Source organism: Saccopteryx leptura, chromosome 10 (genome assembly GCF_036850995.1).
Source record: "Saccopteryx leptura isolate mSacLep1 chromosome 10, mSacLep1_pri_phased_curated, whole genome shotgun sequence".
Classification (NCBI taxonomy): Eukaryota; Metazoa; Chordata; class Mammalia; order Chiroptera; family Emballonuridae; genus Saccopteryx; species Saccopteryx leptura.
Genome location: NC_089512.1, coordinates 15,017,176 through 15,043,110, shown reverse-complemented (window position 1 = coordinate 15,043,110; position 25,935 = coordinate 15,017,176). Strand labels below are relative to the sequence as shown.

Genomic DNA, 25,935 nt, shown 5'->3' with positions numbered 1-25,935 from the left:
TTGCTATTCTGTCTCTTCATTTCAGTCACGGTTCAGGGTTTTCACACACCACTGAGGTCTGGGGCAAGCGTCTCAGCTTTCCACGTACCCTCTCGGGGCTTGGGAAGCCACAGGCCTGCCCTGGGAAGGTCAGGATTCTTTTTGTAAAAGTCAGGAACTCTACATGTGGCCCAGAGAGCCCAGTCTGTCTACCCTTCCCCTCCTAAGGGCTCGCACAGGGAAACAGATGCTCTCGTATAACTGTCAGCCTCGAGGCAGCTTTGCTCGGGCCTGGCCCGAAATATCTATCCAGGACCAAATTCTTAAAACCCCAGGGGCCCTGGGGTGATTTTGAGCCCAGGCCTTGAACCTGTCATAAAATGTAATGGATGGTATATTTTTAACTGCTGGGACCAGTGAGTTCATATAACTGATGAGGACTGAAACAGCAGAATGATTCTTTTTGAAGTTTCTTGAAGCATATTTTGAAGCATTGCAAAAACCACAGGACGGACCCTCTCGTTAGATCATTCGCTGTTAAGCAAGTTATTATTTTTTTTTTTTTCAACTTTTTTTTTTTTTTTTTTTTTTTTACAGAGACAGAGAGTCAGGGAGAGGGATAGATAGGGACAGACAGACAGGATCGGAGAGAGATGAGAAGCATCAGTTATCAGCTTTTCATTGTAACACCTTAGTTGTTCATTGATTGCTTTCTCATATGTGCCTTGACCGTGGGCCTTCAGCAGACCAAGTAACCCCTTGCTCAAGCCAGCGACCTTGGGTCCAAGCTGGTGAGCTTTGCTCAAACCAGATGAGCCTGCGCTCAAGCTGGCGATCTTAGGGTCTCGAACCTGGGTCTTCTGCATCCCAGTCCAACACTCTATCCACTGCGCCACCACCTGGTCAGGCTAAGACGAGTTCTTGACCGTTTTGTTTTTTTTTTTTTTGCACACGGGCCCTTGAGCAGTTGGGAGGAGGCTCCAGACCTTCTCAGAATGTTTCTCAGTGCAAGTGATAAAATACATAAAAGGATAAAGAAACCAATTATACTGAAATTCAGCTATCAAGATGTTAAAAAGAAAACCCACATTTGCAATATAGCAATCTACCTGCTTTTTTTTTATTAATGCGGTAAATGCCAAGATCTTGGATTTTGAAGTACTGCGAAGCGTAAGCCGTATTTCAAGGCCTCTACGACTGTAATATGATGTGGACAGTTCTCAGATTTCCACTGAGGACAGAGGCCCAGGTATTTCTGAAGAGTTCTGTGGTTTGCTGCCTCCATTTAAAATGGAAGGAAGGAAATGCTAAATTTCAGTTAGAGGTTAATAAAAATAAAAGAGGTACATTCCCTCCCCCCCCCCCCCCGCATCCAAGTTTACAGATTCCCCCTCCCCCAAATTCCAGATCCATAACCTCTGGTTGAAGATATCACTTTGAAGGTGGTAAAAAACAAACAAAAAAAAACAAACTGAAAACATCTGTGGTTTCTGTGTCCTGCGGTAATAGGTAGTCAACTCTCCGGCCTGGAGGAGCTCATGATTGCTTTTGTGATTGCCCAAGTCCCAACCCCTTTCTCTCCGCCTCCTCTCCTGTGTAAATCTCCTGTTCTAGAGATGAAGGTGCCTCGTGAGCCGCTCTAAAAATGCAAAAAAAAAAAAAAAGTAAAAGGTTTTTCTTAAGGAGGCCTGAGGCTGTTCTGTATCTGATCCACCCCTGAGCCCTAAGACTTAGTTCATGAAGTACTAGCTCCATTCCTTTTTAAAATAAATGAAAGGGCAAAGTCACACTCTGAGCGTTGAAAGTAATGGAGAGTAATGGTCAAGGTGATCGTGGGCGTGGAATCCCCACACTTCCCCAACAGTGACAGGGAACTGCTTGTATTTTGGTCATTCGTGAACTCTGGGTCATCCCTGGCACTTGATCTAAGCGTTTCTCACTTCTTGACGGCTACTGCAACCACTGGATTCTGCAACCACTGGATTCAGCGTGCAATTTATTACGCGGTATCTTGCATCCGGTTTGCCAGAAGCAGCATTGGAGAGTGGAGATTTCTGCCAGAAATCTACTGGGGGAGTTGCTCACAGAAGTGAGGGAAGCAGAATGGGGCAGGGCAAAGGCTGAGTTAGGGTGGGGTCTCAGGAACTGTGGAGCCTCAGCCTGACCCCAGGTGGTTGCTCTGGGGGCTGATACGCCACAGAGCTTACCCCGCCCAGGGGCTCGCAGCACGGGCTGTTAGACCACGGCACCGGCCCGCTGGGGAGTGGGACAAGGACTCGTTTTCTATGCTACGTGGAAAATTGCAAACTGAAGAGCTTAAAACAACACATGTTTATCATTTCACAGTTTCTGTGGGTCAGAAGTCCCCTGCTCAGGGCCTCAAAGCCACAATCCAGGCGTCAGTCGGTCTCATCTAAGGTTTAGTGTCTTCTTCTAGGCTCGTGTGATGGGTGGTAGAACCATGTCTCTGCGGCTTGGAGCCCACAGCGGCTTGCTGCTTCAGGGTCAACAGGAGAGTCTCTCCTGCACCAAAAATCCCTTAGTTTAGAGAAAAACTAAGCCCTCTTTTGCCAAAGTAGGTTCCTTTCGGATAATGCCCCTTTTGATGTATTCAAATTTAACTGATTTGGGACCTTTTTTTACTTCTGCAAAATCTCTTCACTGTTGCCATATAATGTATAATGTAATATAATCACAGGAGGGACAGCTGTCATATTCATAGTCCTTCCCACACTCCGGGGGAGGGGCTGGATTATACAAGGGCCGGGGGCCATTGGGCTCGTCTTAGAGTTCTGCCTGTCGCAGGGCATCGCCTGGCAGGCGTCTCCGGAGGAGGTGGCTCCCATCGGCCGAGGGCAGTCCTTCCGAGAAGGTTGTCGATGTGAGCTGTGAATTGTCAGTGCCTACAGCAGCTGGGGCAGGGATGCACCTGCGGATAAGGGCGTCTGGCCAGGGCACTGACAAGACTGCCACAGATGGGCATCTCCTGATCTCTAGAGCTTTAAAAATACAGGTCAAAGCTGATGTGGAATAAGCTGCCCTAAGAGTCTGGTTTCTGCCCCTCATGGCACTCTGACCTCACAGTTTGGTGGTAGGGACGGGCACAAGGACTGGTCATTACACTGTACGCCGTGCCCTCGATGCTGCTCAGGCAGCTGAGTCTGAGCAGGAGGGACTGTCGCCTGCAGACCAGCATCGCCGGATTGGGTCCCTTTCGAGACCGTTTGCCTTTCTCGGTGTGCTGCCTTCTCTGCCACTTTTCCTCCCCGGTTGGAGCGTGGGACTCCCGGGGTCCACCGAGCTGTGGGGGCATCCCTCCTTGCTGCAGTTTAAAGACTTTCCTGGCTGCAGCTTCCCTCTCTGATGCCTGCTGCATTCTCACTCCTCCAGAGAGTCTAGGGGTGCAGAAGGAAGCGAGACGCTGGCTCTGTGACCTTGTGGAGTCTCGCCGTCTCTTTGGCCATCAGTGTTTTCATCTCTTATCGGGAAGGGTTTCCAGGTGGCCCCAGGGTTGTCCCCTTAGGCATGCCAAAGAGTTTAGGTTAGATGTTGAGCAAGTGCGGACTCTGTCTCTCCCTTTGAGTCCATATTTTATTTATATATTGTACGTAGCTGTAAGTATGGATTCTGCTGCCTCGATCTTTGGTATCACTTAGGTACTATGAGAGGTCAGGTTCCCCGGATGCAGAGCTTGAGACTGGGATCGGCTTGCACAGGATTTACTGAGGGTGCTCTCAGAGGGGAAGGAGGGGAGCAGGAAAGAGAGGGAGGAGCTGAGGGGGGACGGTGTCCCAGCTGGAGGCCAGCCTCGGCCTGAGCCCATGGGGACCCTGGGGCAGGAACTGCACTACAGAGTTGTCGCACCTGGAGGCTAGGGGCACCCATTTTGTACCGCCATGCCAATCAGTCATTGCTGGTGGGCAGGCATGGAGGGGGCATAAAACCTCTGGGGTGATGTGGCTCCCATTCAACCAGGGACACTTTTCTGTGCAAGAGACAGTTGGGAGCTGATGGCAGCTGACATGCCACTGGGGGAGGGGTGCACCAGCCCCAACAAGGTCCTGTTCTCCTCCCTTTCCATCTCCAGTCAGTCCTTCTGGTCACCTCTGGGTTTCTTTCTTAAAGCTGACTTTAAGAATTCATGACAGCATCTGTTGCCCACAGAATGAATCGGCCTTCACCTGCTTTATGAGGTCCTATGACCTGGTCCGGGCCTGCTTCTAGCCCCTTCCTGCCCCTCACCCTGTGATCTTGCCTCAGAAACCCTTGTCAGGTGGTGGTGGTGGTGGTGATGATGATGGCCATGAGGGTGGCAGCGATGGTGGTGATGATGGTGATGGTGGTGATGATGGTGATGATGGTGGCGGTGGTGGTGATGATGGTGGTCATGGTGGTGGTAGTGGTGATGATGGTGGTGGTGGTAGTGGTGATGATGGTAGTCATGGTGGTGGTGGTGATGATGGTGGTGGCGGCGATGATGGTGGTGGTAGTGGTGATGATGGTGGTCATGGTGGTGGTAGTGGTGATGATGGTGGTGGTGGCGATGATGGTGGTGGTAGTGGTGATGATGGTGGTCATGGTGGTGGTGGTGATGATGGTGGTGGTGGTGGTGGTGGTGGTGGTGGCGATGATGGTGGTGGTAGTAGTGATGATGGTGGTCATGGTGGTAGTGGTGATGATGGTGGTGGTGGCGATGATGGTGGTGGTGGCGATGATGGTGGTGGTAGTGGTGATGATGGTGGTCATGGTGGTGGTGGTGATGATGGTGGTGGTGGCAATGATGGTGGTGGTAGTGGTGATGATGGTGGTCATGGTGGTGGTAGTGGTGATGGTGGTGGTGGTAGTGGTGATGGTGGTGGTGGCGATGATGGTGGTGGTAGTGATGGTGATGGTGGTGATGATGGTGATGGTGGTGATGGTGGTGGTGGTAGTGGTGATGGTGGTGGTGGTGATGATGGTGGCGATGATGATGGTGGCGATGATGGTGATGGTGGCGATGATGATGGTGGTGGTGGTGATGATGGTGGTCATGGTGGTGGTGCTGGTGGTGGTGATGGTGGTGATGCTGGTGGTGGTGGTGATGGTGGTGATGATGATGACGGGGATAATGAGGATGCAGCAAACTTCCTGGGTTCCAGGAGCTCTCCAAGGTGCTTGATGTCTGTCATGTCTAATCTTCACCACAATCATGCAAGGCCTATCCTGTCAACCTGTTTCACATCTGAGAAAGCAGGTTCCAAGATATTAAGTGACCAATGGCACGTGATTTGTAAGAGACAGAGCTGGGACTCCCTGAGACCTGGACTGTCTGATGTCGAAGTCCTTGTCTGTTAGCCCTCCTTCCTCAGACAAGCAGTTGTCCATCAGCCTCTGTATCATCTCCGCCAACTGACACAACAGCCCTCATTCCATCCCCCCATCCGCCTGCTGAGCTCCCGGGCTTTCTTCCCGGGCCCCCTGCTCTGCAAGGACTCAGCACTGCACTGCTGGCGCACTCGGGGTCAGAGCGGTTCCCTCACCAGGTTCCCTCGTGCTGGAATGGGCGTCTCCTCTGCCTCTTTGTGCCCACACCCCCCTGCCTGCATCCCTCCTCGCTGCTTCCCTCTGTCTGACGGGGTGCCTGGCACAGGCACACCGCTGCCGAGTGTTGGCTGGAGGCAGCCCAGGTGACGTTCTCGGGAGGCTCAGTCACCTCTCGCCCCCCACACACACAGCTGTCATCCCAGGCCCTCCCCCGAGTGCGGTATCCTGACCCCACTGCTGCCACGTAAGAGTGTGTTCAGTATTGTCCAGGAGACACGGGGCGGCAAGGTAGAGCTGAGATCCGGTCCAGCAGCTGGAGCTGCCCGTGAGCCAGCTCGCCCCAGGCCAGCTCCACAGTTTCTCACTTCCCACGTTGCTAACACTAATGACACAGTTGCAGGCAGGCGCTGAGGATGAGACACATTTGCACCGTAAATGTATTATTCGATGCTAAGATGTAGCCCAGCTTCAGAAATTTGATTTTTACCTTTCTTTCTATCTTTGTATCTATCTATGTATCTATCTATCTATCTTTTTTTAAGTGACAGAGTCAGAGAGAGTGATAGATAGGGACAGACAGACAGGAACAGAGAGATGAGAAGCACCAATCATTAGTTTTTTATTGCAACACCTTAGTTGTTCATTGATTGCTTTCTCATATGTGCCTTGACCGTGGGCCTTCAACAGAGTAACCCCTTGCTCGAGCCAGCGACCTTGGGTCCAAGCTGGTGAGCTTTGCTCAAACCAGATGAGCCCATGCTCAAGCTGGAGACCTCGGGGTCTCGAACCTGGGTCCTCCGCATCCCAGTCCGATGCTCTATTTATTGCGCCATCGCCCGGTCAGGCTATCTATTTTTAAGTGAGAGGAGTGGAGATAGTGAGACAGACTCCTGCATATGCCCTAACTGGAATCTACCTGCAAGCCCTGTCTGGGGCCGATGATCAAACCAACCGAGCTATCCTCAGCACCTGAGGCAGACACTCAGACCAACCGAGCCATTGGCTACGAGAGGGGAAGAAGGAGAGAAGGGGAAGAGAAGCAGACGGTCACTTCTCCTGTGTGCCCTGACTGGGAGTTGAACCTGGGATGTCCATACGCCAACCAGGCTGACACTCTAACCACTTAGATAATTGGCTAGGGCTTAGTTTTACTTTTTACATTTCAATTTATTGGGGTGACATTGGTTAATAAAATTATGTAAGTTTCAAGTGTACAGTTCTGTGATCCATGATCTGTATTTGTGTGCCCACCAGCCAAAGTCAGATCTTCTGTCACCATATATTTGACCCCCTTTACCCTTGACTCCCCCTCTCACCCCCCTGCCCTCTGATAACCACCATCCTGTTATCTGTGTCTGTTTTTCTTCTTTGTTCCTTTCCGCTTTCTCTTTTACATTGAGTAAAATCACCTGGTTCTTTTTTTTTTTTCTTTTTTTTTTTTATTCATTTTTAGAGAGGAGAGAGAGAGACAGAGAGAAGGGGGGAGGAGCTGGAAGCATCAACTCCCATATGTGCCTTGACCAGGCAAGCCCAGGGTTTTGAACCAGCGACCTCAGCATTTCCAGGTCGATGCTTTATCCACTGCGCCACCACAGGTCAGGCAAAATCATCTGGTTCTTGAGGCCGGGAAGTCCTTAGCATCAAGGAAAGAAAGCAATAGAAGGCAGACAGTAATTAAGTGCCCAGTGGTGCCCTGAGGACCCTGGGGTTCTGGGCTGCAGTTGGAGGGCTGGCACCCTTCAGGAACATCTCATAGAAGGGGCAGCCCGGAGCTGAGCCTCGAAGGCGGCTCATGTTTTGTAGGGAGAAGGGCATTCCAGACGTGGGAACAGCAAGAGCAGAGGCACGGGTGGGACACGCACCTGGCTCAGGTGTGTCCCCTTCCTTGAAAGGTAGTGTTCATAGGTCAGATTGCGGGGACAGGAGATTTGCGTGTCAGCGTTTTCTTTCTTTATTTTTTTTTAAAATTGATTTATTTATTGATTTTGTGGGGGAGGAGAGAAAGAAAGGGATAGGGGGAAGAGCAAAAAGCAGTTGCTTTCCATATATGCCTTGACCCTTGCAAGCCTGGGGTTTTGAACCAGCAACCTCAGCGCTCCAGGTCAACACTTGATCCACTGCACCAGCGCAGGTCAGGTGTCTGCTGTGTTTTCCAATGCTGGCCTAACCGCGTTGGTCCCTGCCCCGTTCTTCCACTTCTCCTTCAGCTAAGAGGCACAGACCACACTGAGTGGCAGCAGAGAGAGAGAGAGACCAGTGTTCGCTCCCAGGGCATCTGTCCTTATGTGAGGATTGAGGCCGATGCACCAACTGCATGCGGGACTGCTGGCGAGACAACACTGGGGGGGGGGGGGGAGCAGGAAAACCAGCCTAGGCACCTCCGGCCATTTCTGTTTGTGGGTTACATTTTTTTTTTTTTTTTGTATTTTTCTGAAGCTGGAAACGGGGAGAAACAGTCAGACAGACTCCCGCATGCACCCGACCGGGATCCACCCGGCACGCCCACCAGGGGCGACGCTCTGCCCACCAGGGGGCGATGCTCCACCCCTCCGGGGTGTAGCTCTGCCGCGACCAGAGCCACTCCAGCGCCTGGGGCAGAGGCCAAGGAGCCATCCCCAGCGCCCGGGCCATCCCTGCTCCAATGGAGCCTTGGCTGCGGGAGGGGAAGAGAGAGACAGAGAGGAAGGAGGGGTGGGTGGAGAAGCAAATGGGCGCTTCTCCTATGTGCCCTGGCCGGGAATCGAACCTAGGTCCCCCGCACGCCAGGCTGACGCTCTACCACTGAGCCAACCGGCCAGGGCCGTGGGTTACATTTTTAGCATTTTCTTCTGTGTTAGTAAGAAACTAACTCACCTACACATATTTTCCTTACTCACCTGCACATATTTTTTACCAGAGCCACTTTGGGCATGGAGGATGGGAGCAGGGAAGAGAGAATCAAGAGAGAAAGGGAGGAGCACTAGGTGATCCATAGACTTAGATAAACTCCCTGTTGAGCCCGTTCCAGCCGAGGGCATTGAGCTGTCAAATGGTGCGTGTAATTATCACCGATGTAATTAACATGTATCAGTGCTGCAGAAAGTACAGTTATACAAGTATGTGGTGTGCTGATAGAAAATTGTTTCCAAACTGTCAAAAGGTCTAATCTCCCATTCCCATATTTTGGAATGGGTCAGAGAAAAAGAAATAAAAATCACAAAACATAGAAATAAGTAAATGTAAGCAACCCTCCCCCCTCCCCCCCCCACACACACATACACACATATACACACATACACACATATACATCCTTAAACACAAAAGCAAACCACTTTCCAGATACTCGGCTGGATGTCACATTATCTTTGAAGAGGAAGAAGCATCAATGGGGTTACGTGAGTTTCATAGCTCATTTATGCAACGGTGCCCATTAAAGAGTAATTGAGGCTCTCTTGCCCTTCCTGAGAACCGGTGCATGCCCGAGGGTCAGACGTTTTAGACTAATAACGATATCCATTTCCATGATAAGGTCCTACCTAGAAAGTAATCTGTGGTCATAATTAAAATCTCTAATCCCGTTGCGAAACTTTCAGAAACGAGATGCACTGATTAGCTGGCCGCTTATTTCCTGCTCTCACGACAGGATTTTTGAAGTGTTGGAACCCAGCTGTTCAGAGCTCCGTCTGCTCAGTGTTTGCCGCACAACTCATCCCCAGAGAAAGCTTTCGTCGCCTCCCCGTGCAAACCCCGTCTCGCGAAGACGATGGGAGTCGTTTGTGCTCTCCACAAAGTTTTACAAGATTATTTCTAGGTGTTTTTTCTTCCCCGGTTTTAATTTAAATTTTTCTTTGTTTGTTTTTTTTTTCAATTTCTAGGGCTCTAAATGAAACCACACTGGCCTCAGGTCATGCTCTTATAAAATAGGAAGTAGGTTCTTGTGACATGTGCAGTTTGTAAATGAGGGTTCATTTTGCGATAGGGCAGTTTTTTTGTGTGTTTTTTTTTTTTTTTACAGATTTTCATGATCAAACTCGCCACTTTAAAAATTATGGAAAAATAATAGCCACTTTTTATTGCTCACATAGTATACCAGTCCCTGTGCTAGGTATTTTGGATATTATAAATGCTATTTCTGATGTATCACAAGCTCGTCACCCCTTTTACTGTGGCCTGTACGTCTCTTAATGTTATTTCTGAAATGTCCATGCTTTTTCCTCTCCATGCTTCCATCTGGAGACTTGCTACCGATTCACCTTGTGAATCGCTGGTTCTCACTCTGCTGTGTCTGTCTGGGCGACAGTTAAATGCATCCATCTTCTCTCGTCAGCACCCAGGCCCTGCCTCCTCTGCGCAGTTTCCTAGTCTCCTGTCCCCGGACTGCTGGGGGAGCACCCACAGCCTCTAGCAGGGGTTCCCAAACTACGGCCTGCGGGCCGCATGCGGCCCCCTGAGGCCATTTATCCGGCCCCCGCCGCACTTCCAGGAGGGGCACCTCTTTCATTGGTGGTCAGTGAGAGGAGCATAGTTCCCATTGAAATACTGGTCAGTTTGTTGATTTAAATTTACTTGTTCTTTATTTTAAATATTGTATTTGTTCCCGTTTTGTTTTTTTACTTTAAAATAAGATATGTGCAGTGTGCGTAGGGATTTGTTCATAGTTTTTTTTATAGTCCGGCCCTCCAACGGTCTGAGGGACAGTGAACTGGCCCCCTGTGAAAAAAGTTTGGGGACCCCTGGCGAGGGTGCATGCGGCGCTCAGTGTCAGCCTCGTCTCCATGGGCCGCCCTTCCCTTTGGGGTCTTGGCCGCCAAGTCTTGGCAGCCTTAGCCCTGAGCTTTAAGTTGTGTCTTCACAGGCTCGTCAGCCTGCCAGAGACTCTGCTCAGAAACCTGAGAACTCAGCCTGTTAGCCGCCACGTCAAGTCCAGTCTCCTCGCCTCCCGTTCCACACTGCTCCCAAATCTGCAAGCAGCTCGGGGGGACCGTGCCGCTCCGCCTCCGGGGGTCCCCTCGGCCTTCTCTCCTTGTCTTTGGGACCCGAGACTCTGAAGTGTGGGCTGTCTTCATAATTCCCTGATACCTTTAAACAGAGGAGGGGGGTGGGATGTTGGCTCTTTTGTGTGTGTGTGTGTGTGTGTGTGTGTGTCCAGCTTTTCTAGTTGTTCTGGGACGGTAGATCTCCAGTGTTGTTCTCTTAGTTCTAGAAATGCAAAATCCTCAGTGTGCTCTAAACAAATCTTCAAGCTTAACGAGCATTTTAAATTCGTCTATAGCATTTTAACCGCCACGCTGATCGTCACGATCATAGAGGTAAAGGGAAAGCCGTTTCACTCTGGAAGGGTGTGGAGAGCTGAGGAGTAGTGAGAAATGATACAGGATGGAAAGAGACCCCCCAAAAAAATCACATTTGGAAAAAGAAATACTGAGGTCTCTTTTATTTTTATTTTTTTTTCCATTTTTCTGAAGCTGGAAACAGGGAGAGACAGTCAGACAGACTCCCGCATGCGCCCGGCCGGGATCCACCCGGCACGCCCACCATGGGCGACGCTCTGCCCACCAGGGGGCGATGCTCTGCCCATCCTGGGCGTCGCCATGTTGCGACCAGAGCCACTCTAGCGCCTGAGGCAGAGGCCACAGAGCCATCCCCAGCACCCGGGCCATCTTTGCTCCAATGGAGCCTTGGCTGCGGGAGGGGAAGAGAGAGACCGAGAGGAAAGCGCGGCGGAGGGGTGGAGAAGCAAATGGGCGCTTCTCCTATGTGCCCTGGCCGGGAATCGAACCCAGGTCCTCCGCACGTTAGGCCGACGCTCTACCGCTGAGCCAACCGGCCAGGGCCTGAGGTCTCTTTTTAAAAAAAATACTTAGAGGTTGTTTTCTTTTTTTCTTCCCTTAAACCAATTATCTGGCTTAATGCTAGTGGCTTATTTGCTGACCGTCTGTGTTATTTGCCAATTTAAAGTGAGGTCAACCCTTCCTGTTTTCATTTCGTTTACCGCTGTAGTTGCCAGTTAGCTCAGGGAGATGAAAACACTCCAGTTCGTGGAGAAATGCGGCTGGGAGGCAGGTTTCTAGTTCACGTGGCGGGTCAGGGGTGCCCTGCGCTCAGGTGCTGCTTATTTAGGGGTGTAAGAGTGAGGCTTGGCATCTAGTTACCCTGGGTGTTTCCCCCTAAATAGAGCAGATCTTCCTCTGGCCAGGTGGATGGGGGTCTCGTGGTTTGATGATGCTTATACACACCTGGAAGAGTTCCCTGGTCCCACAAAGGCAAGGAGATAAAAGACGTTGGGGCTTTTGATAGTGACAACTGCCTCAATGCCCCAGGATAACCGGGCACAGTGTCCCTTCTTCTAGTAGAAACCCTTGCGTGAGTGGCCCCTACCTGTCATGGGCCTTGCCTGGTTGACTTCCTGTCAGAGTTACTTCTGTTTTCATCTTCAGAACAAGGTAATTAATGAGAAGCCTGAAAGCCCGAGGGCTCTCCATGGAGGAATGGGGTTTTAGGATGGTGCCTCAGGCCTGTTCCCCTGAGCATCTCCCTCCCTCTTGTCTGCAGACCCGGAGACGCCCTGGAGTGCTCTCCAAGGGCCCCAAGCGAATGTCTCTGCAGGAGAGGTGAGCTGAGGAAGGAAGAGGACGTGGTCCAAAGGAGGGCAAGGCCTGTCCCTGGACGGCTCGTGGTATCGTCAGAGGAGTCATAGAGCGGTCCTGGGGAAGGGTGACCCTGCATATTGGAGCAGGGGAGGACTTTTTTATTTATTTATTCAGTTTTAGAGAGGAGAGAGAGAGAGAGAGAGAAGGGGGAGGAGCAGGAAGCATCAACTCCCATATGTGCCTTGACCAGGCAAGCCCAGGGTTTTGAACTGGCGCCCTCAGTGTTCCAGGTTGTCTCTTTGTCCACTGAGCCACCACAGGTCAGGCAGGGAGGACTTTTTTTTTTTTTTTTTTTTCATTTTTCTGAAGCTGGAAACAGGGAGAGACAGTCAGACAGACTCCCGCATGCGCCCGACCGGGATCCACCCGGCACGCCCACCAGGGGCGACGCTCTGCCCACCAGGGGGCGATGCTCTGCCCATCCTGGGCGTCGCCATGTTGCGACCAGAGCCACTCTAGCGCCTGAGGCAGAGGCCACAGAGCCATCCCCAGCGCCCGGGCCATCTTTGCTCCAATGGAGCCTTGGCTGCGGGAGGGGAAGAGAGAGACAGAGAGGAAGGCGCGGCGGAGGGGTGGAGAAGCAAATGGGCGCTTCTCCTGTGTGCCCTGGCCGGGAATCGAACCCGGGTCCTCCGCACAGGCAGGGAGGACTTTTATGAAAGGGAAAAGGACGCATAGAGTTTTAGGCCTATACTTGTATATTCGAGGACATTTCTTGTGACGTTAGAGTCTGGAGACCGGAAGGGGATTTCTGCGCTCTAACAAACTTCCTATGTCCACACCTGAACTCCTCGCACAGCTGGAACTCCTCCTGGTGCCCCGTGACGCTGAGTAGCGCCAGGGTATGCACTCACCCGAGCTGAACCGGGGTGTCTCTTTCATGACCCTTTCTCACCCCCCATATCCAGTTTTCTGTCTAGTCACCAACTCCTCTCAGGTCTTCCTCCTGAGTCTCCCTCACCTCCCTCCTGTTTCCTCCGCCCCCACTGCTGAGCCCTGGCTCAGGCCCTCGCAGTCTGTCCCCTGGACCCCACTGGCAGCCGCCACCCTAGCCTGCTTGTCCCTAGGCCTGGCCCTTTCAACCCATTTCCACGCTATAGCTAGAGGGATCTTTCTAGAACAGAGACTCCTGCAGTGTCCTTCCTTGGCCTCCCTGCCTCTAGCCTCAACTCCTATCAATCCAAGAAAGCAGACAGATGTTCTGTAATACAGCCTCTAGTATCAGCTGACCCCAGCTTCCCCTAAAGTCACCCTAACCTGTAAGTCCCCCTGAAATCTGGCCTCTGCTTCAGCCTCCTCTCCCCTCACTCCTGCCTGCGAGCCCAACTTTCACACCTTTGACAATCACATGCAATCCACTGGGTACCCCGTGCCGCTTCCCACCTACTACACCCCCTATGTCTCCCACCTGCTCTCTAATATCCTCCTGTCCTGTGACGGAGCCCAGGACACCTCCTCTGGGAAGCCTGCCAATCCTCAACCCAAATCAGTTATCCCTCATCTGTGTCCCCCAAATCGCCTCTGTCATTCCTTTGGGCTTATGGCACTAGATCGTCACTGCTTGCCTGTTTCCCGTGAAAGACTTTCATCTCAGCGTCCCTCGGGCTCAGCACATTGCCCGGCGTAAAGTAAGCACCCAATAAACTTCCATTTGAGCCCATGTTAAGTCCCCTATAAAACCTCGGCCTCTGCGGATTCCGCCCCCGGTCTGGGTGTTCTTCTCCGGGAGGCCTCCTTCCAGTGTGCAAATCCCGTCGATTTCCAGCCGGAAAACGTCCCTTGTTGCCTTGGAGCCTGTCGGGGATAAGTGTGTGTTCAACGTTAGAAGCTTTGGTTTGTAGTGGTGATGTTTTTGTTTTTATTATTTTTTTTTCCCCAGCAGTAAAATGTCAGCAATTATGGTCGGTGCCAGAACCGTAAGCCTCCTTCTCTCCCCTCCGGAGTTCCTCCACTTAATTGCAGTGTGGAGCCGAGGGAAGCTGCCCTTCCAGAAAGGAGAAGGAAACCACTAAATGTTGCCACTGCAGCAGCTTCCCTTTGTAGCCCGGACGAAACCGTGTGGGAAGGCGGGGCCGTCCTGCGGGGTGTTGGCTCCTTTTCCATCGCTGCCCCTCCTCCGCCTCCACCCACGGGTGCCGTGTGGTTTGGAACCCTTCTGCCCAGAGCTACTGGGACTTGTAATACACTGGTTTTTTTTTTTCAAACTCAGTTAAAAACAGGTTCAGACAATCAGCGCCAGAACACAGCCTAGATGTCAAAACGCAGCCCCAGTAAGCGATGCCACGTCTGGGGTTTCCCTCCGCGGGGCTTGGACCGCTGCGCGCTTAGAAACGGCCCTTGCTTCAAGCCCGGCTCTTAGTTCTTAATTTATTTACACTCCTACTTGTGTGAGACACGTTCCCCATGCGAACCCCCTTCTGTATGTAGCCTCTTAAATAACCAGGTAATTTTTCAGGGTGATGTTAGGAACGACAGCGGCGGGAATAATTTTGAAATCGTATTCTAGGGATTTCGGGGCACGTTGTTCTTGCGTCAGGGTCTGAGGGGTAAGTCGGGTTCCACCACAACTAGCTTTAGGATGATGCACAAGTTATTTGCATTCCTGAGCCTCCCTTACGTCATCTATAAAAGAGAATCAATGCTTTACCAGCTGAGGTGTTATGTGGGTTAAGCAGGAGCATGCCTTGGCCCAGTTCTGGGGAATACATTTGGTAGCCAGCAAGCGTTAAATGACTTCTGTCCCCACCCCCCTACCCTGTATGCGACCTCTCCCCCAGGAATAACAATATCACAACTGATTTATTTCAAAATGAAAGATTTAAATACAAACGCTTCAAATAGCCAGCCTTAAAGAAACCCTGTAGCATTTACTTGTAAAAACATGGAAGTTGCACTTACCTGTTATTTGTTAAATTCTGCTTAGCCGAGTCAGCAGGCGGAGGGGATCTGGGCCCCAGGTGTGGGTTTTGCTCCCGCAAAAGACACGGGAATTAAAGATCTGTTCCTGAAATCTGAAGTTCCTGAGCATTTTCTGGAAGCCAGTTTATGCAAAGGCTCCCCTTCACTGCCCTGGAGAGGTCCAGTGTTTCATTTTGCTGAATAACTGCTTTTCTGAACACAAACATACGTAATCTGGTCACCCTGGAATTATCTGTGTCCCTTCGGCCTGTCCCCCATGCCGCACAGCTCAGGAGTCACTGGCCTGGCCGCCTCTGTCTGCCCCTCCCACCACGCTGGCTCTGACCCCATCTCCTTTCTGGAGCTGCTGGAGGGTTCTGCTGGGTTCTGCTGGGCCCTCCAGGTTCTCTGAGTGTGCTCTACTCATCACGTGTGCCCCGAGGAGCTCTGAGGAGCCACAGGGTTCCATGACCCAGTAAACTGGGACCAGCCTACGCTTGCTCAGACGCCCTTGCAGTAGAAACAGAAACAAACAAACAAATCAACAAAGACCCTCTTTCACTTTGTTTGACCTAATGTTCTTCCCCCTTCCCCAGCTTAGTTGATCATAGACCCTTTTATTTACCTCCTTCCTGTGAGGGCCCAAGAACCCATCCTGGAGGATGCGGCTCTAGTTGGTGAATGGGCTGGCACCCGTCTGCTTGTGAAAGCAGCTTTGAGTCCAGATGTCGGTAGGTAAGGACATCCTCGTAACATGCTGTGTTAAAAAGGAGCTGGATTTGCCCTGGCCGGATAGTTTGATTGGTTCGAGTGTCGCTGCAAAGCACAGAGGTGTCCAGTTTAATCGCCAGTCAGGGCACATACAGGAACAGATCGATGTTCCTGTCTCTCGCTCTCTTGAAAAATCAATAGAAGTAAAAAGGAGCTGGTCCTGACAGGGAGCCGTCTCCCGGGTACGCGCTCAGCTAGGAGAGCACAGCTCAGCATGTCGTGAGCTACCAGTTGACCTCTGTGTGCTTGGACTGGGTGAACACCCCAAACCTGGCATGCTTGTTTGCCTAGCAGAGGGGCTCTGCGTGTCGGGAAGGGTGGGAGCAGACTCCTCACCGTGTGCCTCCCGGAAACTTTGAATTTCCTGTCATTCTGAACAACGTAGCTCTGATCTGCTCCACACTTCACACACACAGTAGTTCGAAGTCCTTGTCCCAGCTCTGATCTGCTCCACACTTCACACACACAGTAGTTCGAAGTCCTTGTCCCAGTGGCTGGCCTCTGCCAACCCATCCGGTGTCTCTCACGCCCTGACTGGGCCACTCTTGCTTTCTGGCCGGCTCCCTCCCTCCCTAACCCCCAGCTCTCCTGCGACAGAGCAGTGGGGGTGTGGGTCACCGGTACCACTTCTGCGACGTGCTCTTCTCCCACAGAGCAGCCCGGCCTAGGATGTAGGGGCCCCCTGCCCTCCACTTCCCCTCGGACTCTTTTAACTTGTGAGCCTGGCGTGCCCATAGTCTTGGGACACAGGACACACCTTGTACAGAAAGGCCAAGAACTCCAGGGTCCGTTTAGACTCCCTGTTAGCCTTGTGCCCTGGGGCACTTAGCCTTGTGTCTTCATTTTCCTTTTACTGTCCCGCGGAGGAGAGTGAGCGCGGCTCCCGGGGTTTGGGCGAACTGCTGATCTCAGTCTCGAACACCTAGCCCTGTCCTTGGCATCTCGCGGGCATTCTCTGGATGCTTGCTCTCTTCTCCTCCCCTCCCCTGCTTTCCTGACGTTCCTCTCAACCTATATCGCTCCCGTGGGTTTTCAAGTCCTTGGGTTCCAGGAGAAAGAACACAGGGCCAGAAGTCAGACTTTTATTCCAGCTCCGTTGATGACTGGCTCTGGGGAAGACGCCGGGGCCCCCCTCAGTGCCCTTTGCTAACACAAAATCCATATTGATCTCAACGCAGAAGAGCTTTGATCATCCAAACAGCACGAATGGGAAGGGTTAGCACTGCAGGGTGCGCGCACATGCTCTCCTGCCCGCCAACGAGCTTATAAGAATATTTGGAAGATGAGTAAGGTAATGTCTTCCATATGCTAAAGAGAAGATGATTTAGCACCATGCAAGGTAGAGTAGAGGAGCCCCCCACCCCCCCACTCCCAGCTCATTAGCAGAGTGACCTTGGACAGGACCTTAATTGTTCTCCACCTCGGTTACCTCATCGAAAATATGAAAATAATAAAATCCTACCTCACCGGGGGTAGTTCATGTGGAAGGTCTCTGTGAACCGTGAGATGCGCCGCGAACGTCAGCCAGCACCAGCCGTTCGTTCACGCTCATGCTTGTTGTTTGTTGTTGCAGCGGAGGGTACAAGACGTCATCAGCCCCATCGTGTTCGAAGCCGCCTACAGCCTGGGTGAGCATGTGACCGGAGAGGAGGAGAGGGAACTGCCGGCTCTGACACCGGTGCTCCGCTGGAAGAAGGGACAAAAGATTGCCCAGAAGAACCAGGTCAGAACCTTAGAGCCCACAACTGGGACCGAAGGGGGAAGGGATATGTCTCAGGACTCACGACGGCCCCGGCTGCCTTGGGGACGAAGGCCAGAGCACACCCCCTCTCTGAGTCTCCTTTTCCTGCTCTACAAAATGATAAAATTTACGATTTTGAGTGTTGCTTGTAACAACCCCATGGTTTAAACACAGTGAGGCTATTCTCAAGCCATTCGGAAGTTATCATCCCTTTGAGATCGTGAACTGACTACTTGGCCCCTGAATTTGTACACTGTTCCTAGACTGTTTCCAGAGCTCAGCACATAGTAGGTGCTCAACCAATGTTTTACTGGTGGGGGGAGCACATAGGGTGGAGAGGGAAGAACTTTGTCCTGCTAGAATTGGTGGTTGAATTGAAAAGTGCCCAAACCCGGTATGTACCTCTGGAAGCCAGAGCACTGTGAGCGCAGAGGGGCCCCCTCCCCACACGACGACGCTCGTGGGACTGTGGGGAATGCCGTTGTGTGTAGCAGCTTCTGAGTGATCTTGGGTGCAGGCCACAAGAGGCCGGCGTGAGCCTGCGAGCCAGTCCTGTGCAGCATCTCTGGTCTGTCTGCCCCGAACCATCTGGAGATGAGCAGTGCTGACTGTTAATCAGGAAATATGCAGGAAATCTCTGATCCCAAGCCTGTTTTAAATCTTTCTTTAACACCCAAGATTGCCACAGATCCAGGACACTGGGGAAGTTCAGATGAAACGGTCTTTTGGGCTAAACCAGACTGCTGTGCAGGGTGGGGGCAAAATGTGGCCCCTCCCGCTGGCCCCATGCTCCATGGCTCTTCTGACTGCTCTGAGTTTACGGGGCACACGCAGATCCGTGACCCGCGCTTTGCAGGTTAGAGTTGTAAACGGAACCACAGAGCGGTGTTCGGGGTCAAGATATCCAGCCAGATGTTCGATTAAGTGGTGATTCATTCTTTCTTTTCTTTTCTTTTCTTTTCTTTTCTTTTCTTTTCTTTTCTTTCTTTCTTTCTTTCTTTCTTTCTTTCTTTCTTTCTTTCTTTCTTTCTTTCTCTTTCCTTTCTCTCTTTCTCTCTCTCTCTTTCTTCTTTTCCTCCCTTCCTCTCTCCTGCTTCCCTTCTTCCCTCCTTCCCTCCCTCCCTCTCTTCTTCCCTCCCTCCCTCCCTCCTTCCCTCCCTCCCTCCTTCCCTCCCTCCCTCCTTCCCTCCCTCCCTCCTTCCCTCCCTCCCTCCTTCCCTCCCTCTCTCCTTCCCTCCCTCCCTTCTTCCTTCCTTCCTTCCTTCCTTCCTTCCTTCCTTCCTTCCTTCCTTCCTTCCTCCTTTCCTTTCCTTTTTCTTTCTTTCTCTCTCTCTCTCTCTCTCTCTCTCTCTTTCTTTCTTCTTTTCCTACCCCCTCTCTCCTGCTTCCCTCCCTCCCTCCCTCCTTCCCTCCCTCCCTCCCTCCCTTTCTTCTTTCCTTCTGTCCTTCCCCAAAGGCATACCTATTTTCTCCCAAAGTCTCCCCCCTGTTGTCTTGGGTCAGCACCCCCGGAACCAGAGGCTGAGGCAGGGATTTGGGAGTGCCTGGTCCGAGGCTGTGGTCTCGGGAGAAACACGTGAGGGAACGAGGGAAGGGGAAGGGGCTGAGAAAGATGTGGTCTCAGCTCCAGTCTAGCCTGGGCCTGGGCTGGGAAACTCTGGAGCATAAACGACACCAGAATTGTCCTTGGCCGGGGTCACGGGGCCGGCCTTTGGAACCCCATAGTAGTCAGCCATTGGCTGGCTGTGGGGTGGTAGCGGAGTTTTGGAACCCCATAGTAGTCAGCCATTGGCTGGCTGTGGGGTGGTAGCGGAGTTTTCATACCCCATAGTAGTCAGCCATTGGCTGGCTGTGGGGTGGTAGCGGAGTTTTGGTACCCCATAGTAGTCAGCCATTGGCTGGCTGTGGGGTGGTAGCAGAGTTTTGGAACCCCATAGTAGTCAGCCATTGGCTGGCTGTGGGGTGGTAGCAGAGTTTTGGTACCCCATAGTAATCAGCCATTGGCTGGCTGTGGGGTGGTAGCGGAGTTTTCGTACCCCATAGTAGTCAGCCATTGGCTGGCAGTGGGGTGGTATCGGAGTGTAACCCCCTTGGAGGAGAACCCTTCAGCTGAGGATGGATCTCTGGAGAAGGAGGCAGATGTGACTCCTTCACTCACACCGGCTCGGGGGAGGGGCAGCCCTGGGCAGGGCTGTGGGTGCCTGCTACCCACACACACAGCCTGCTGGCAACACTGCCTTCGTGGATGCTTAGTCTGAATTCAGACATGAACCTCATTCAAAACACGTGTACTTGGGAGTGCCCGGTGTGTCCTGCTGGCCACGGATACTTGAAGCAGGCTCTGGGGGAGTGAGGGCCGAGACCCAAGGACATGGGGGTTCAAGTGGGGGGCGCAGAGCGGAGGAGTGGGTATGAAAGGGAGGTGTGAAGAAGAGGAGGTGGAGAGAAGAGGAAAACAAGACAGAGAGGGAAGCTGGTGACTTCCGTCTTGGCTGAGGAGTGGAGATTGGTGTCATCTCCCGACAGGAAGTGGAGGAGAGAGATCAGGCTGGGGACTCAGTAGATCAGTACTGTGGCCATTTCTAGGTCACTAGTGCCTTGGCCCTAGTCCTACTCTGCTGTCTAAGGTGCACCTGTTGGCCCATTAAACTTGGGTTATGGGAGTCGTCCAAACACAGGGGCATCATTTCAGGGTACCGGGTGCTTGTTATGTCTGTGAGGTGACCCCAGTGAGGTAACTGACTACTGCTCAGCATCTTGCCACCCTGGGCGCACCTTTTACCGTGAACCCGACTCTCCTTTCCCCGGGTCCATCAGCGGCCCAGAGGAGGCCTTCTTAAGTGAAGAGCATCTCACAGCCTGCGCTGACAATTTCAGAGTGAAGTATCCTAATCAAAGCCAGGGACAGATCAGTATGAAAATGTTATTCTCAGTCTCTTCTGGTTCACGATGGTTGGCGGAGCATGAATATTTATGTCTGTGCTTCCTGAGACCCCATTAGAAATGAGTATAAATGAGTACATCAGAACAGGAAGGTGAGGACTGGGGGGGGGGGGGCACCAGTGAGAGAGGCTGGTCATTTTCCGGCTTGAGCAAAGGCGGAATAAATAAATAAATAAATAAATAAATAAATAAATAAATAAACCTACTGAAGAGTGTTGATGGGTAGCCTTGCACTGTACGCAGAGAGACCGGGTGCCTGTCTACTCATGGGTCCAGAGAGGCCGCAGCCACGGCCAAGCCAGCAGTGACAGAGGGTGACATGGGGCTGAAAACGGGGAAGAAGGGGTGTTAAGTGAAGGTTGGTATGTGGAGGAGTTGACTTCCCACCTCTTCCTCTACCCCTGCATGCTTCAGGCATGCAGAACAGCAAGCAACCAGACAGCGTCTTCTCCCAAGAACTGAATACACTGCTTGAGAGATAGTGTGGGTAGGATGGTTCCGGAGGAAAGCCCTACTTCCGGCATTTCTCTACGTGCAAGTGCCAGCTTCTGCTCCCACCGTCTACCCAGACACCCCTGCGGGTCTCCAGGTCAGCCCCTTTACCTATTCTTGAATACAAGTGACCAACCAAAGGGACCTGAGATGAGGGGGAAATGTGGTACATGAAGAAAATAAATAAATAAACCTACTGAAGAACTCATTAGAGGGAAACAAACTACTCAGGGAATAGAAGCGATTATAAAAAATTTAAAACCAACTTAAGCTCTATGTAATAAATGTGAGGAGATTTAAGAGTACATTCCATCCATAATAAAATGGCTGAGAGTCTATCTATTTTTTAAAGGGAGGAATCAGAGAACAAGAAAAGCATTCTCAAAAATTAATAGTAGCGTTACAGAGCCAAAAATTTAGTAGAAGGATTAGAAGATACCGATAAGAATCTCCCAATAAGTAGAGGCAAAAAAATAAAAGAGGCCCTGGCCGTTTGGCTCAGTGGTAGAGCGTCGGCCTGGCGTGTGGAGGTCCCAGGTTCGATTCCCGGCCAGGGCACACAGGAGAGGCACCCATCTGCTTCTCCACCCCTCCCCCTCTCCTTCCTCTCTGTCTCTCTCTTCCCCTCCTGCAGCCGAGGATCCATTGGAGCAAAAGATGGCCCAGGCGCTGGGGATGGCTCCTTGGCCTCTGCCCCAGGTGCTAGAGTGGCTCTGGTTGCAACAGAGCAATGCCCCAGATGGGCAGAGCATCGCCCCCTGGTGGGCGTGCCGAGTGGATCCCGGTCGGGTGCATGCGGGAGTCTGTCTGACTGCCTCCCCGTTTCCAGCTTCAGAAAAATCCAATAAATAAATAAATAAATAAATAAATAAATAAATAAATAAATAAATAAATAAATAAATAAAAGAAAAGAAATAGAAAAAAGTAAAGGACCAATCTGCGTGGTCCTATATCCAAGTAATTAGAATGTGTGGAAAAGTAAACAGAGGAAATGAAGAAGAAATTATAAGAGAGATAATGGAATAAAAATTTCCCAGTGTTAAAGAGTTTTTGGGTTTTTTTTTATTTAAGGGGGCCACTGACAAGCAAGACAAACCAAAAGTATCCTAGACACATCATTTTGAAATGTCACTACTCCTAAGACTTAAGGAGAATTGTAAGTGCTTCCAGGAAGGGAGGACAGGATGATGACGCTGGGGGATATATTTCAGCTGACAGCAGAGTTAGTCATACCAGGTAGTTCACTAGACTCTTTATGAGTAAGATTGGAAGCTAGCAGATAGTGAAATAAAGGCTTCCAAGTTCTGAAAGAAAGTGATTTTACAACTAGAAATCTATACGTGCCTAATAGTCAAGTATGAGGTCAGACAAGCAAGGACCCAGAAAGTTTGCTTCCCTAATAACCCTTCCCAGGAAATGACCAGAGATGGGCTCTAACAAGACAAGGGAGACAACCAGAAGGAGCAAGGATACAAGAAAGGAGCAGGGATACAAGAAACCGTGGAACCAACTCCCAGGAGTCCAGTGACGAGAAATGCAGGATTACAGCTGTGCAGCAAGTCTAAAAAAAACAGTTGATCAATTTAGAACAGGGGTGTGTGTGGGTGGGGGGGTATCATTGAACTTGGAGAAGAGTGAAGCCAGCAATAGACAGAATGACAAGAATGTAGCAAATATTCAGGATACAGTGTTAATGAAATATATTTTTTCTATAGATAAAAAAAGAGGCGATCAAAAACTCCCGGGGGGAAAAAAAAAGTAGAAAGATTGTTCAATATGTCACAGTTCAAATATAAAACACATTAAAATATGGTGGGGTTTTATGCACTAAGAGTACAAAGAGAAGGATCTTGATACTAGAAATATTCTCTCTTAAGTAAAAGCTGAGTTTTCTAGGAATTTAGCTTTGAGAGTTTTAGGAGCTTTACTCCCGGAAGTCAAAGTCGAGTACTCGTGGAGAGGACCTGTGGAAAAGGACACTTTTATTGGCTCTTCTGTGAACAGTACTCATGTAGCCATCATATCATTAGCATTATTTCCTGGTTTTCAATATTTACAATCAATAGAGTGTAAATGTCATTAAATTTGACTGTTCGGAGGCAAAATAGAACTTCAGAAGTTCTCTCAGTATCTTAATCTTTTGAATTGCTGAGCCAGGAGATACTATAAAACTTGATGAAACAAGAAGGAGTTGTTCGTTACTTAAAATTGCAGAGATCACCAGTAGAGCAGCGCTGCTTCAAATGTGGTTGTTGAATCAGCAGCATCAGCCTCTCTTGAGATCTTATGAGAAAGGAAAATTCTCAGGTCCCAGCCTAGATCCATTGAATTAGATGTTCCTGGGGTATGTATTCTAACAGTCTGTGTTATAACAAGCTGACCAGGTGATTCTTCTTTTAAGATAAGAAGAGGGCAGATAGTGATGCAGACTCCCTCATGAGCCCCCAGCAGAATCTACCTGGCAACCCCATCTGGGGCCAATGCTTGAGTACTGAGCTATTTTTAGCACCTGAGGCGGTCACATTATCCTCAGTGTCCGAGGCCATGCTCGAATCAATCAAGCCACTGGCTGTGGGAGGGGAAGAGAGGGAGAAGAGGGAAGGAAAGGGGGAGAGAAGCAGAAGGTCACTTTTCCTGTGTGCCCTGCCCAGGAATCAAATCTAGGATGTCCATACACTGGGCTGATGCTCTATCCACTGAGCCACTGGCCAGGTGATTCTGATGCAGCTGATATCTAAGACTCACTGTAGCAGAGAAGCTAAGAATAATGATTTGCCTATTAAAATTAGGAAGGAGGATGGGAGGGGGCCACTGTGTAAGGGAGATAAATTCTTGGCTGTCATAGTGGAAATTCTGTTAAGTAATGTCTCCATCTGACATCAAGAAGTGGTAGGGTCAGTATATTTTTTAACGATGTGGAAATAATCTTCATAAGAAACATTAAGTGGACATGGGTAATAGTGGTTGCCCCTGGAGAACAGGACTGGATAAAGTAGGGAGGTGTAAGGCAGAGGGGGGTCGTTATTTTTGTTTTAACCACGTGATTCTCTGGTTGAAATTAAAATGTAAGACAAATACAGTTTTTAGATTGAAAAGATTATCCAGAAGCCTGAGAAAAATTCTGGAAGCATGATCCTTGCTTATTCTCCTTTTCCTGGTTAGTAATTTTTTTGTTAAAGATAATTTAATTACCTTTCTCCATGTGTCTTCCAGATGTTGGCTCAGTGTGAAGGGGAAAAACATTCAGAGAGTGAGAGTGAGGCCCATCCTAGGAAGCAGCGCTGATTTTTAACCTTTGTGTGCGAATATGATAGCTCCACAGTGAGCATCGCAAGTCTTTCATTGGTGCTCTTAAGTCACGTGGCCAGATAACATTAGGACTTAAATGCCTTCATTCCTTTGACTACAAGGCACTGAGCCCATGTTGGTGCACAGAAGTGGATTAGATCATGGTGGTCTTGCGGAGTCAGGCTCTGCCCCTATGGATGGTCTCGTCCAGGTGGGGAGTTGCACAGACAGGGCCTAGAGCACAGAGACCGTGGCTGGAGCATGTTGAGTTGCAGGCTTACCGATGTGTCCCAGGCTTTCTGCAGTGAGTAGAGTGAGTGAGATGGGCAGGAGGCCAAGCCTTCCCTCTGCTCGGTGAAGACCAGTCTTAGGATGAAGTGGACTCTGGGGAAGGTGCTATGTTGTGTGAGTGAATAGTGAGATTGCCGTCGATGCTGAGAATGGGTTGGGATTCTCGGTGCTCTGAGAATAGTTGGACTCCAACACTTGACAGGCACACAGCCTGATGGGCATACCTGCCACCTGAAAGTTTTAAGAAAGTATAGACCTGCCTCTTTCTCCTTGGGGGATATTTGATACCAAACAAACCAACAAACAAAAACCAACTATTTTTATCCACTAGGCAGAGGGGACCACTCTACCAACTAACTGCAGGGCCATGGAGCAAACCCAGTGAAGCCCAAGGACAGAAGGACAGAACACATCACTTCTAGTTTTAACATAGGGGCGTAAAGCATCTGAGGGAGACCCACAGAACTGTTTTCTCTTCCGTGATTTCAAAGTCTAAAAGGACAGTTTGTACAGCTCCTCAGAGAGAGGAATTTCTCAGCTTTAATTTTACAGAGTATTTATTTGTCTTTCATTTATTCATACGGACATGATATTCTTGAAACAGCAACTGTGTCGGCCTGACCAGAGTTTAAATACTTAGGCAACGAGGTTTCTCCTTTCTTCATTTGGGCCCAGGGATGAATAGAGCAGAAATTCCTGGGACCACCCTCGGCTCTTGTAATGTGCCGCATTAGGGCAATGTTGGATCCTGGAAGAAGAGCCCTTTGAAACAGAATTGGGAGGGAGAGACCTCTTACACTCAGGTCATGGCACTTACACTCAGCTAGGTGCTGGGGGTTGCAGGCATGAATCACATATGGCTGGGCCTCTGGGAACTTATGTAGGACTATGGGAGGAAAAACAGGTTAGAATGTCCCTCCTTTGTCCAGGCAGAGACTCTGCAAAGTCATAAGGCCCATCAGGAAATAAGTCACTCATTCTCGCTTAAAAATAGCCTTCTCCTGTGGTCCCTTTAGGGTGGGGTTTGAAAAGCATTTATCCCCCAGGCAACTCAGTTGTCCAATTTTCTCAGGTCTCAGCATGGGGCTTGGTTGCCATAGCAACCCTATGAACAGTGTCTATCCTGTGTCACTGATTATGTATATATATATATTTTAAAGCTGATATCACCAAGTCCAAGAAACCAACCCTTCTCTGAACATGACAGCTATAATAGGCTAAGAATTCTACTTCCTATCAAGTCAGAAGGGAAGATTTTTTTTTTTCCAGCGCACATTTGGGTGGGAGAACTCGGTACCCTGGAAACCCGAGCCCCTGGTAAGGAAGTCACACTGTCTCTTTTGCCTGTGAAACGGGAAGGACACGTGTGAGGAGGAGCCT

The 25,935-nt window shown here is 50.4% G+C and overlaps 1 protein-coding gene and 1 non-coding gene across 2 annotated transcripts in view; one reads left to right on the top strand and one right to left on the bottom strand.

Moving 5' to 3' along the window:
• The window catches only part of ITGA9 (integrin subunit alpha 9), a 352,967-nt gene that overhangs the window by 166,662 nt on the left and 160,370 nt on the right, over positions 1 to 25,935 (top strand). The window contains exon 16 of the mRNA XM_066350935.1: positions 17,374 to 17,523. Coding sequence (XP_066207032.1) covers positions 17,374 to 17,523 — 150 coding nt within the window. The remainder of the gene's footprint in view (positions 1 to 17,373; positions 17,524 to 25,935) is intronic.
• TRNAV-AAC (transfer RNA valine (anticodon AAC)) lies at positions 11,240 to 11,315 on the bottom strand. The gene has a single exon. It is a non-coding gene; the product is annotated as a tRNA-Val (tRNA).